The sequence below is a fragment of the Diachasmimorpha longicaudata genome, chromosome 1 (genome assembly GCF_034640455.1).
Source record: "Diachasmimorpha longicaudata isolate KC_UGA_2023 chromosome 1, iyDiaLong2, whole genome shotgun sequence".
Classification (NCBI taxonomy): Eukaryota; Metazoa; Arthropoda; class Insecta; order Hymenoptera; family Braconidae; genus Diachasmimorpha; species Diachasmimorpha longicaudata.
The window spans coordinates 11,403,333-11,417,696 of record NC_087225.1 but is presented as its reverse complement, the minus strand read 5'-3'; the positions used below and the strand labels follow the sequence as shown (position 1 = coordinate 11,417,696).

The 14,364-nt window shown below is 39.4% G+C and overlaps 1 protein-coding gene across 1 annotated transcript in view; it reads left to right on the top strand.

Moving 5' to 3' along the window:
* The first annotated feature begins 4,002 nt into the window (after positions 1-4,002).
* The window catches only part of LOC135164982 (neuropeptide SIFamide receptor-like), a 44,690-nt gene continuing 34,328 nt past the window's right edge, over positions 4,003-14,364 (top strand). Inside the window, exon 1 of the mRNA XM_064125827.1 lies at positions 4,003-5,789. Within this exon, the coding sequence (XP_063981897.1) occupies positions 5,225-5,789 (565 nt within the window). The 5' untranslated portion in view covers positions 4,003-5,224. The remainder of the gene's footprint in view (positions 5,790-14,364) is intronic.

Here is a 14,364-nt window from a genome sequence, read left to right as displayed (position 1 = left end):
TGTTGTGAGGAGCACAAGAACAAGGGATCAAATCAATTAATATACAATAACAAAAAAATTGTAAATGTGAGTGACAAAAATATGTCTTATGATGTGACAGGCAATTCCAAGTAATTTACACTTTATTAAGTGTATAATTTAAATCAAGGTTTCAAATCAATTCTCCTAATTGCTGGGTGATAGTGTCCCTGACACGACGCAACATCGAGGGACACAGAAATTGGCGTAACCCATTAAAAAAATTGTTAATTAATTTTCCTCCTTTCCGGTCTTCATTTATCTCCAGAGCAAGTGCATCATCTGAATATTAAAACTTTTTCGTAAATTAAAACACTTGATTCTTTTCCCTCCCTCGCAGCCACTCTTTCAGACATTGCAAGTGAGCAGAAGGGAAAGGGAGAAGAGGGTTTCTCTCTAATTGACGCTGGGGATGGAATGGGGATCGTCTTGATCGTTGCCCAGTGGTCTTGAAATTCGCGAGAATAGGGCCGAGGTCGTAAATTGTCCGTCGAACAGTGGTGTATGCCAGGGAATTGAGGGACATGAGAGGGAGAGGATACAAAAGTTTCTGTGCAAGGCCGCCGTACCAGTTCATGTCCAACTTTTTTTTGACGAAACTTGGAACCATGAATATCAAGTACGACGGCCTCATTTGTGGAACATCATTCAAATTCACTGGTAAATCTAGCCCAGAAGATACCATGTTGAACGGAGGATCATGAATTCACTATTCACAGCGATGAAAGTTGAATTATTTCATTTAATCTCATTTATCTAAACAGCTAATAACAGTACAAATGATTATAATAATTATTTTAATTATTTCTGTTGAAAAATATTGGTTGAGTAAATCGATAAAAGTGTTGTTCTTTGAAAGTTATAAAAATGACACTGGGAATTGGCATAAAGCTAGTCAATATTGTTGTATGCAACATAATCAAGAACATACAAATCCAATTGATTAAACAGATTGAGGCAGTACATTAATTAGGTGTTGGAGAGTACAGGATGATATGTCTTCGTTGATAATTTTCCAGAGTAATATTTTGCAGATAGAAATCGATAAAAGTTATCATTTTCTATAAGATAATTATGAAAATATTAATCTAATGAATTAATTTAAAAGCTGAAAATTTATATTAATAGTCAGACGGGTGAACTGCTCCAGTAATGGAGCACTGTATTTACCCCGAATATAGGTAGGGGCTAACATTTATCGGATGTTCATTAACTCGGTGGTCAATATCACGCATCGTCATTAGGAGGGAAGCTGGGAGCAATATCGAGGTGGTACAGGCAATTGACGCCGGAGGGTACTCGATAGTCAGCGTTGGTTAACTCAAGGTCGACGTGAGTTTGACTCATGTCGACATACCTTCGGAAAACCCTAAACACAATCTGAAGTTGCTGATAACTTCGGTATTACGAAGGGGTTGGACTTTATCCCCAAGTTTATGGCACGCACGAAGGAATTTCCGAGAAAAACCTGGGTAGAAAATTCGATTGAAAATGCTCTTGCATTTCTATGGAACTTCCTATTAGTTTGTAGATGATCTTGGTGAATAAATTCGCGGTGTATTTACTTGTTTTTTGGAAATAAAAATATTTAATGGAAAATATCGTACGCCAATAATCATAGAAATCGGGATACAAATCAATGTTTAGTTTAAATCATTTAGAAATCGTAATTGATCGATAACACATTGTTCGCGAGATTTTTTATAATTACTTAACGATTGCAACTGCGTCGACCACTTGATCACGTCAAAATTCAATTTTTTGTCTCCCCAACAGATGATAAACCGTCGAGGTTCATCAATCATCCCCCGATACAACTACATCACTTTCCGTGCAAGAAATTGTTCACGTGGGGCCTCTCCATCGTCATTTGTGTCGACAGTGACCCTGAAATCTTAGTCTATTATCCACTAATTATTAATATTTTTCTTGTGTACTGACATCACTGGAATGACTCCGAGGCTTTTTACTGAGTTCTTCGAAGTTTTTTGATAATAATTAATATTCTACATCTCTTCACTCGTTCATCTGTCTGTATGTACGTTGGAAATTTCTCAACTAAACCATTAGGATTCTTTTTGCAAAAAAAAACTGCTGTGAAAATGAAAAAAACATGAAAGCCACAGATATTAGTGAGACGATTCAAGTATCTGATGAACGTAACGATTGTTAATAGGGCTCTTTGACAAAGTATATGATAATTTTGATGAAAAATAGATAATAATATAGGCTTCTGTAAAGAGAATTTTCTTGAAAAGTTTTAATCGTAAAGAGTGTGAAACCTTGTCCCGAATCCCTTGTCTCAACTTTTTCTCTCCCCCGAAGAAAAAGACCTGATTTCTTCCCCAACTGGTGAATTAAACTACAATTAGAATTTGAAACTGTTGTAAATGGTAGAATCTCCAGAATTTTTGTTCCAAGGCTAGCGCCTGGATATCTCCCCGTGGACCGTTGAATCCCTTCCCGGAAGGTCACGGAGAAAACGATCAACTGGTGCAAACCGAGTGATCGTTAACGCCGAGAATAACTCGATGGAGAACGGAGTGGGAAAACCATAAACGATTCCAGTACGTGTCCGGAGGTAGGAAAATTCAATCTCCGACGTTGAGTCGCAAGTTTCACCGGACAGCGGAACAATAGGGGGTGAAAAAAAAATCGCAGGAGGGCGAAGAGGAGAAAAAAACCTCCAAGAGTTTCCTGTATGCTTCCTCGGGGTGGTTGTAAAAAGTCGCTGCCGTCGTTTGAGATTTATTATCCGTGTACAACTTTTTCGCACTACACCAACGTCTTTCGTCGAACGGTGACACATTTTCCCGCGTATACGTTCTGGTGAATTTAGTGGAGTTTCGTATTGATTTGCCCGCAATACTGGATTATTTCCCATTCCAAATTCGCACATGCGAGCTTATGAAAAGTTTATTAACTCAAATTCCACATAAATTGCAGAATTTTGAATTAATCATTTTTGTGTATTTTTTTAAATCACATTATTCACGAGATTGAATCACATTTTACAGAATATTCCTCCACAAATTAACGGTAGGTGTCGATTTTCGTTCGATTATTTGAATTAAAATTAACAGAAATTGAGAAAATGTCATCAGGTAAACATACAATTTAGACAGTACTCATTTCTCACACAGGTCGGAAAATCTAAAATTGTAATTGCCCTCTAATCTCAAATGGATCACAGGTCACAGTCTTTCCAAAAATATTTGTATGTACCCTTTCAGCTACCCCTCGAGACGTGAACCCTTTGCTCCCCTTTAAAACAATATGCGTTTATATTTCTGCAGCGACAGATCGATTATTTCACAGCCCCACTCAGAGATCTATATAAAGTACCGACCCCATACCCTCGCAGGTATTTTTATCGTGAAAAAATACCCCTACCAGTGCATGAAGAATTGCCGATGAATTGATGAATATTTCACTTGACCGTGAGGTCGTTTAATGCAGTCCATTTATGACGGGTTCATTCTGGGATTGATAATTCCATCGCAATTTTTTATTTACAAGTGTGATTATAGTAATTAAATAATGTCATAATCTAATTGGTAATGATAATCTTCGTATGACCCCGATAAGATCTTTATGTTTGTGCTCGTTTGGGCTTAAGGGATTAGAATGTGAGGGTAAAACGTTCAGGTCATTTTGTAAGGGTCATTGAGGGCAACAGAGGGTTGAAATGAAGACCTTCTGGAGGTCCTGTACAGGCGATAACGAATTATTAAATTAAATTTGGATGGAGAGAGGAACTGCTTGACTGAATAAAATTAAAAAGTATGAAATCGTCAGGTTCATTTGACTCTCAAAAATGAAAAAATTTGAAAATACTTCAGCTGACATATTTTTAAGCTCACGGTCACTATCTGGTGATTTCTCCAGCATTAATTTCCTCCTTGACAATGTGATAAAATTCCGTACCTTAATATTTATCGCAATTTCCTTGAGATCTCTCTATTCTAGAAACCGGGGGGGGGAATAGTCAACAGATTTTTAAATAGCCCATTTGGCGGTAACGCCATCTATATTTATGAGCGATATTAGATGAGGCGGAGACAATTTTTCAAATGAGAAAAGTTTTATTTGGACATCTTCCTGACTTTATTTTCATGAGAGTAGAATAACCAATCGGGAGTACAAATAAGTAGTGAGCGTACGTACAAGGTTACACGTGGTCAGGGATGAAAGGATTTTTATGGGATTTTAAAAGTTTCTCGAGTAGTAAACAATACAGATTTAATACAATTCGATTACTCAGTCGTAACTGGCAGTGGGTGATCTTTCTTCAGGAATGAAAAATAAATTGAAGCGAATGAATTGTTGATTTGCAAATTTTTGGTACGTTCGATTACGAATTATAAAGAGATGTTGTGATGTCTGGGTAGGCGAGTTTAAATAAAAAATCCCAATCAGGGTTAGAACAATTATATTAAATTGTAAAAAATTAGAAGGACTCGACTTTTGTAGAGGCTCGCGTAGGACTGGTCCTTCGCCGCTCAATTATGATGATAAAGTCGATTTTATTTCCCCCGTTACAGAATCTGATCTCTTAGGGATCTCAATACGGTACCTTTTCTTCCCAGATTTTTTTAAAGAACCCCCTCCCTTCCTGAATTCATCATTGAATCCCCCGACTCAAGTTTTTCCCTCATGTGGCCTCTGAAAAAAAACCGGCGCGTTTCAATACAATCCACCGACGCTTGCGCAAATCCAGTGGAGCTTCGAGACAGCTCGCCGCTGCTACAGGCGCATCTCACCACTCCAGTCTGCGGTCGTCAACTAAAGCGGACTCATTAGCTCTGCACACGCCTGCAGCGCGAAATTTAAACCGCCGAGGCGAGGAAAAAACCCAGTAAATCCAATAAGACGGCAGCAATTAATTAGTCCCTTTAATTACCCTCTCCAATTGCCCCAATTACCTCCCCCTATCATCTCAAAATGACGACACAACAAAAAAAAATTTAATTAATCATCCGTGCGACTTAATGAGTGGAAATTTCGGAGTAACTGATTTACCCGAGCACGAGGTTCAAGCACGTGAAAGTCAGGTGCAACTCCTGGGGCGCAGGTGAAGTTGCCAGGTGTGCGCGTGCGCGGTGAAGGCCGCGGGAAGTAAAATCAGTGGGGAATAATTCCAAATGGAATTGTAAAATTTTCGCAGAGTGCAATTGACAAGTAATAAATTAAAAAAAAAATCTAAATGGTTGACACACTGCTGGTGGAGTTTTCCTCGAAGTATCATCCGATGTTGCAACCACCCTCGCCACTCTTGGAGATGGCGTCGCTTCGTCTCCCGGACTCGGAGGAGTTTGATAATGAGCCGCGACGAAGAAATGGCTACGGTGGCCTGACAACAATGGGGCCACCCCTGCGTGTTGCCAACGATGTCTTCATCAAGACCAAAGACAACATTCGTGATTACGTTAATAATTCACTCACCGATCTTGTAACAGATGGACCCCGTAGTTCTGTGGATGAGCATCCTGGTGTACTGTTCAATGCCAGTGATCCTGGACAGATACCCGTGGAACATGTGCCCGATTTATTCTATCGGCACAGTGTTGCCATGACCGCTGTTTACTGTGCTGCTTATTTCATTGTATTCGTTGTTGGTCTTGTTGGCAACAGTTTTGTTATTGCTGTTGTTTATCGTTCACCACGTATGCGAACTGTTACCAATTTCTTTATTGTGAATCTCGCTGTTGCTGATGTATTGGTACTGGTTTTCTGTCTGCCCGCTACGTTACTGGGGAATATACTAGTCCGTGAGTATTTAATTGTTTTATTTATTGATTTAGAAGATTTGGAAAAGGGTGTTGACGACTGGCGGATCGTAACTCATTCGTTGTAGTAATCGAACTGTAATTTTTAGTCTTTGTGACGATTCTCGTGGCTTTTAGGGTAACTTGGGGGAACCAGAAGACTTCACCTGGCTTTAAAAAGTTGGCTGAGTCGATTATGAGCTTTTAAGGGCAGTTAGATAATAATTTTATAATTTATTTTCTTGGAACAGCAGGAGAAGCCCTTGGAGTTCTTAGAATTCCGAGGAATTTGACAGAAATCCCTGGAAATTCAGAGGAATTTGACTAGTTTGATTTTGCGGGAATAATGATATTTGAGGGAATAATGAAACAGAAAGTTACACAAAATGTCAGGAAATTCGACAGAATAATTTTTCACAGTGGAATTCGACAAAGAAGTCTCGAATAGTAACCCAACGTCTTTTTCCCCTTCAAATAAGACTCTCGGCGTTTAATTTATTCGAAATCCCAAGTTGAGTGGATCTCCTTAATTTGAAAAGTGTTTACTCAATGTATACATTCCTGAAGTGCTGCGAGGATTCCATAGTTACAACTTTCTGAAGTTTACTCGCCTTGAGGATATCAGAAGGCGGAAACTTTTGGCCTTTAAGTCGTTGGTCCTTTTTCCTCTTTCGGAGTGGGCTGCAGGGATGAGCCCTAAACTCGAATGTATCCGGCGAAAATCGTGAAGTAATTGCCGGGTCTCTGCAATTCTTCGAGAAGATCGATCAACTTTTCCCGTCGTTTTTCACCGTTTCATCGAATTATTCTGCCGCTGCTGCAAACAGGTCGCAGCTCTCCTTCTCTTCCAGTTCTATCTCCACATCGAGGAATAGTTGAATCCACAAGGGTCTTGATTTTCGACCAAATGCATTATAAATCCCCCCCCCCCCTCTAAAGGGATTTTTCGTAAGTGAATTACGTTTTACTCCGCAAAATTTTCGTACGTAATTTGTATCCAATGTGGCCCTCTCCGTGAGGTTCTCCAATTTTTTTCTCCCTCTTTCGAACATTTTTGACTACTCTTGAGTTCCACCAGGACATCTGTTCACTAGAAATCCATTCGCTGCTACGTGACTACTCCGGAAGCTCCCGGAATTTGGTTTCACTGAACATGCAGGTATATGGAGAACTGGGTATATGGAGAACTGGGGATACTTCAGAGAGACTTGGCAAGATGGTTTATACACATTGAATGGATAGAATGGGCGCCTTGACCTCGTGCAGTACAAAAGCACAGGGGCAAATTAAAAAGTTTTGTTTGCGGAGAATTTTAAGGTTAAAAAAGTCCTCGGGTTTTGAGCTCTCATAAGCTTCACAATCTGCACGTAAATTTTTTTCTATTTTTTGTCAAGTTATGATTGTCGATTTTGCTTGACGACCTTTGATTCTCGATTGATTTTAAATTTTTTTCTTAAACAATTGTCTTACGTCTAGTAACACGTATTAAATATTTAAAATATCGCATCGAAATATCGCAATTATGTCTCAATGATTTAATACCGCTTCCAACTTTTTTGAAACAAAAGTTTACTGTTCTCTGGATTCCGGGACATCTATAATGCATTTAAGCGAAAAATTCTCCTGGACTGTTTTTTCACTTTTATTGTTCTATGGAGCTTGCAGTATCATTTCTCCTCCCACTGGAATAACAGAAAAACCTCAAAACTCTGGGTGGAAGTATCCAATAATATTATGAAGCTCCGATACCCGATGTTTTTACAACTGCAACGTCCAGTCACAATCAACAGCATAACCATCAGACGCGATTATCACAATTTTTCCCCCGATCATAGCGGGTATTTCGAGATCCAGAGAATAATATTATGTGTGCATTATACATGTACATCAGTCGTGTCAGTTGGAGTCTTAATGACACATTATCTGAACACTCCTGGCCACTTGTCTGGCGCTATTATGATGCACAAGCGTTGGCTGACGGCCTTGCCGAAACATTGGGTGCAATTCAAATGCTAATCAATGGCTCGATCCGAGCGATTTCACTGCGGAACAAATTTTCTCGATTGATTGTTATCAAATATGAATTTTAGGAACGTGAGATATTGATGAAACGGTCAATAACAGCGCTATTCTTTTGTCCATTAGACGTTGGAAAAACAATTTTACTGATGCGGAAATTGAGATTCTGTAATATCGAACGGAGTGATTGATGAGGTGGTGTTTTTGCGTGATTTTTTCAGAGTTAAATCTCCGGAGTTTTTGCATACAACGATCGGAAATCGATGGCAATCACCAGTTTTCAATCTTTGCGAGTGATTTGGAATTTCGGGAAATTGAGGAATTTCGAGGAACTGCACTTTCTTAGTTCTGTCATTTTTACTGAAACTTTCTCTCTGCGAATTCGGCTAACACTTGCGGGGTCTTTTGTGATTAGAATATTATTTTGGGCCCGATCGGGGCAAACCACACAATTTTCATCGCCGGGGATGAAAAAAATTTCGATGGATAATTATTCGATTTTAATGTAATCATTTCAATGTCTCTCACAATGTTCATAGAGATCACAAAGGTTAAACATCGTCGTGCGAAACCCCGAGATCAATCTGGGTAATCCCCCCCAAATCCTTTAACCCCTCCAATTTGGAGATTCCCCCCCTCCAAAGTCGAAACAGATGATCATTAATTTAACTGCACACGTCGGTCTGGAAGGAGGTTAAATAAAATCTTACCAAGTCTCCCCTCAGCTGTCGCCATATATCCACTGCCTTCGGCCCAACCGAAGGCCTGCACCAATCCCCCAGTGCCAAGTAAGTGAGTACTTTGACCGCTTTGGCTCGGCTCGAGTAAGAAAAATGTGTCCTTGACACTAAGTGGAATTCATCCGTCAAGTCAACAAGGTGTTTGTCAGAAAATTCAGCGCAGACCCTGCTGACATTAACGCATTAATTTACTTTTATAACGAAAATTCTCGGTGAGGGAGAATGAAAGAAAACGAAAGCACAGCAGGATCAATATTTTTTTTATTCAGTTCTTGAATGTTTTATATCTCGAGATTGCCCAAGATAATTCCAATGAGTTCATTGTTATGTTGAAGAGATTTCCAATATTTTTTAAATTAAGTTGGATTTAGCTAAATATATAATTTATTCTCAAAATACGAGGTATTGCGTTTTCGGAAATTGAAAAGTGCAGAGAAGTTTTTGTTTTCATGAGGACAATAACGGGTAAAAATTGGTACGAATTTAGAAAATTTACCATAACTCCAGTTGACATTCAGGGGTCCAATTTATCTCGAAAATGAGTATTTTATGGTGTGCGGGAAAGGAGAGAAAAAAACAAGAGTCAATTTATTTGCTTTCATCTTGTAAATTCATCACGTCTTGAGATTCACCGAGACAATATTAATGAGAGAGACAGCACAAATCTTGATTTATCCAAATTGTATAATTTGCTATTAAAATATGGGAGGGGAGAAAAATGAAAGCGCATCAATTTTTAAAATCCCATTATAAAAGTAAACTGTGAACATTGAAGTTGTATCTAATCCCAATGAACGACCATTCTCTTCACAAGGGTCATTCAGTACAACCTCGTAAAGACCTCAGTAACTACTCAGTATGCTCAACACAGTCACCCTTTCTGATGGGTTATTGCTGTTGTCCCGATTGTTGACTTTCCCCAACACATTAGCCACACGTGGTACATCGGCATTCTCACAAGCACCTCCCTGTCCAGGATACCCCATCTCATCCTCCCCAGAATCTACTTGTATCCGAGACGAGTTTCTGTTTGCATCTACAACCTTGCCCATAGTTCCCTGGGAATCTCTGGAATCTCTCGGAGCCACGAGAGTGCGGCAAATCAGCTTTACTCATTCCCCCTCTCACTCCAGCACTCGACAGAGTTTCCGTCGTGTTTTCTCGTTACTTCCGCCTTTTCATTTTCCCTGGACGAGGTTTATATCGCTCCTCGTAAACAAATTCTTGTGGAAAATATATTTCCAAAAGTATTTATATTAAATTCAAGTTCCCCTTTCTAAAATTGAAATGTGGATATTGTCAACTGCATCATTAGCTCTTTTTTTATTCGAGGAAAAATAAAATTTAAGGATAACAATAAACGAGGAGTATCGTCCCTATTATCTCCACTAAAAGAAGTTTGAGCTCCTCTTCATAACCATAATTTTGTGAGAAATCTGTTCATAAAGGAACTTGTGAATTTTTTGTTGAATATTAAAAGACTTCTTCTGCACAAATTTGCATTCATCCAGATATTTTTATAGTTAAATACGGTACATCTTAAGCTCATCAATTCCTTTGTGATCTTACAAAAAATGAAATAAGAGAGTAACAATAGACGTGACTATCGGCCCCTATTGCCCTCCCTGGATACATTGTATCCTCCTCAATTTATTTACTTTTCAACGTTAAACGCCATTTTCTTTATTCCTAAAAGACAAATTCCGTTTTTCACATTAACACATATTCTCTCTCCATCTCCATTTATCTAAATATTTCCTCTATAAAAAGATGAATCATCTGAATCTGATCAATTTCCCCTTTGTTATTTTACGGAAAATAAAATGCAAGAATAACAATAAACGAGAATTGTCCCCATTACCTCCAGTGGTGTACGAACCCCGAGAGAAACCGGGAATGGAAAATAGGTCGGGCTACTACCTTGAGTTTATCGAGAGGGGTGGTTAGGGACCTGCGGGGGTATATGGTGGTACCGAGGGCGTGGAAGAGAGGGTAGTCGGGATATCGAGTGCGCTGGCACACTCGGGGTCATTGGCCCCGGCTGGATACGCTCTGCCTCGCCTGCTCGTAGCATGCAACCCCTTTCCACTCCACACCAGGCACAATCGGAAACTGGAACTCGGCCTTCAAACGTACACATAACGACTGAGAATTCGGCTTTGGGTTAACATATATGATATGGGGGGTGGGGGTTGGCTGGCTGAGGAAGCGAGGGTGGGGGATTAGCACAATGTGTCATAGATTTTCGTAGGCTGATTGATACGAATTTATTCGGAGATATATTTCGATATGATATTTCGCGATTTAATGGAACATATCGGAAATGGGATGTTTTAAATGATGAAACTGTGAAATAATTAGCTTGAAATACTTTATTAATTAATCGTTGGGAGGACACATTCGCTTGTCACCCATTCCTTAGGGGAACTGACATAAGGAACGAAGAGGAAAGAAGATATAAATATAGACACAACGAAACAAAAAAAAAGGTTTGATCGATGTTATTTAATTGATACGACATTTACTTGAGATATTTTCGAATGGGAATTTATGTAATTAATGATACAAATGTGTGAATTGTTTTTTACTTTTTGTCCACCTGAAATTATAAATGAAATTGTCATAGCACATGGAGTCATCAAATGGCATCGAATAGAATTATTGCGTTTCTCATCCTCGCTGCTAGTAGATCAGGAACGGGCATGGGCGGCCGACAGACTGCTGACAGTCTTGGGCCAACGCTCAGTCAGCCATGGTCACATCCGGGGAATCCTACTCGGGCTGACCGAAAATTTCATTCACTTCTAAATTAGAATGTTCATTAACTGAATATCATTTTCCTGACAGTTCCCTCAACAGTTAATTACTCCCGACATCCGTAGTACCCATTCACCGGGTGCACGAATATCTCATACCCAGAATATCATGGATTGGTGATGCGAGGGTAACGCGTTGTACAGAAGCGGTTACCTCATGAATATTCAAAGGTGCACCCGAAACTCTGGCTCGATTGTTTCATTTACGGACAGAAGATGTTGGCTCCCCCAATGACTAGGAATTCCTCATTCTCGTTGTACGAGAATAGTTATGTTCTATTCAAAATGTTCTCGGTTACATGTAATGAGGCTTCAATATACTTCCCTTATTGTCCACCTCTCCCTTCAAAATTGATGAAAACACACACAATTAATTTCTGAAGTTAATGGGGCAAACTTTTTTCACAAAGTGCGAATGCTCTGGCATCGACTGTTCAAGGCCAGACTGAGACTTATGTCGTTTTTTCAGGTGCATCGTCGTATCGAGGTGTACTCATGTGTGACTAAACAATCAGATGACGTATGCGTCTGTTCATACTCGATGATATCAAAAGATGAAATAAAAATGTTGTTGGTGAGACAAGTGAATACTCTGCTTTGATGAGGAGTCGGAGGGGATTGTGATGGTACGAAGAAAGGAGCAGAAGTGAGAACAAAGGGGGAGATAAAAAAAAAATTCTTGCCACTCTCCGAGTTTTCGGTGATGTTTCGTTTTATTTCGTCGAGGCGAATGGGCGAGGTGGACGGGGGAGGGGAAGGGAGAAAGGGGGATTGTACATTATTTGTGAAGGTTTTTACAAGAGTCAGCAAACACTGATCTCGACTAGACGAGTTTTTGCAGTTATATATGGATGACTTCACCTGGATTCAGGGCGTCGGGAAAGTTTAGTGATGAAATTAAGTTTAGAATACCAAGTTCTGTATTTTTAGACAATTCATGCTGAGGAATAATAAATATTGCATTCCCAATTGGGCTGAAATAAAAAAAAATTCATACCAGTCCGAAGGATTTTAATGTCCCAGTAGATGATGAAAATGGGGCAAAATGAAATTGAAAAAAATAAAACGAGGAAGAGATAGCTGGGGAACGGTGTCAAGGCAAGCACATAGGGCCAATACTCTCGCTCGACCTAGATCGCAGGTTCACACACCTGTGTCCTCAACTGTTAGGAGCGGGTGCGCGGCCAACCCCATGACCCGGTCGTACAACTGGCGAGAGGGGGATAGTGGTTGGATGAGCTTGGGGTGGCAGCTGACATTATATCTCCGACTGCTAATGAAAATTCGCTGAGAACGCGTGTGAGAAGTAATTCATGACCAATTTATAATAATTCAATTATGGTTAATGATATAAAGATGACGATTCGTGGATAAAATCATTTAAAATGGTCTCGATCTTCTTCGGGGCATGAAAGACTCTAAGGGGGTTGCAACTATCGAGGGTATCGTGTCGACTCTCATCGGATGATGATGATTCGTGTCCGAAAGCTTCCACCAAGGCCTTCCCCGGGAAAATAGTAGAGAGAGCTTTTTTATGATAATGTAGATATACAAAAACGTCACGCGGTCTTTTATTTATTATTGTTTACTCACCTCAGTGGTCACAGCCAAGGTTACACGAGAGAAAAAAAATGGTAAAGCGGGATAATAACGAAAAATATTCTAAAAAAGTTATTAAAAATGTTATTTGACTCTCTTGAATGTAGAAATTCTCTCCAAAAGGGTAGAAATATTAGCTGTTCTATAGCGTCGGCCCTCATCAAATGCTAATCACCCGTATTCAGAAGCTTTCACACATATATGTCCCCGGGAAATAGTGGTGAAGTCTTTTTTATGGTAACGCACGTGCACAGAAAAGCCACGAGATCTTTCATTTATTATTGTTTACTCACCTTGATGATCGCAACCAGGGTCATACGATAGTAACTCACATGAGCCGAGAAAATCCGAAAAGTATTGCAGAATCTCGAGGTCATGGGCTGTAGATTTTATATCATCTGTACGTGACCAGTGGTCTATTTTTCTCCTGTCCATCACCACATTATATTAACTATTTTATTGATGAGATCCGATTGTGTATTTATTTTATTAATGTTTTGAACTGAATTTGCCACAAGAAACTTGTGACTGGTCATCGGGAGCCCCTCGAAGTCCTTCAGCTGGGGTGTGAAAGTTTAATGGGGAAATTCCTTGTCGCTTCGTACCCCTTGGCATCACTGGGGATGACCCACAGCCCTCTATAGTGTTTAAATATTTCCAGAGGCGTGTGGGGTCCGTGAGAAATACCGTGACTTCCGGTCGAAGTTGTCGCTGCGATCCGATCACTTCGAGAATCTCAAGTGCATAAATATCTCTGGGAGATACGTTGGGATATGAGAATCTTTGCGTGCTACCGTCATTTTTATGACATCGTTACCTACATTTCCAATATAACTATAAATCCATCTCTAAGCGAAAGGAATATCGAAAAAATTTCTAACAAAGTGCGGTAAAGTCTTCTAAATTGATTTATTTGCTTAACGAAGCTGCGATTCATACTTTAAATTTTTAATTTTTCAAGTTTTCATCAGAAGGTGGAAAAAACTACGATTATTTTGCAGATGTTCAGATGAAAAATGATATTGTGAAGTATTAGTGACGCAGTAATTTGTAAATTTAAAAGAATACATTTGAAAAGAAGAAAACTAGAAAGTAGTCCATCTGATTAATTGAATTTTCATTTAATGAAATTAGTCTCGTGTTTTTAGTCACTTTTCATTCTCTCCAAATATCTCGGCAATGTTTCAAAATTGTCATGCAACATATAATCCAATAAAACATACCCTGACATCCCTGTTACTCAAATAAATCCAGTGAATTTGTGAATAATCTGATTGAAAAGTATTTGCAACTCATTCGTATCGTTAATCCGATGCATCAACTCAGGTGATTCGACCATTGATGGGTTCAGCAGATAGCTTTATAAAAAGACGGAATCGCACACATGGACTGTTAATAAAAGGG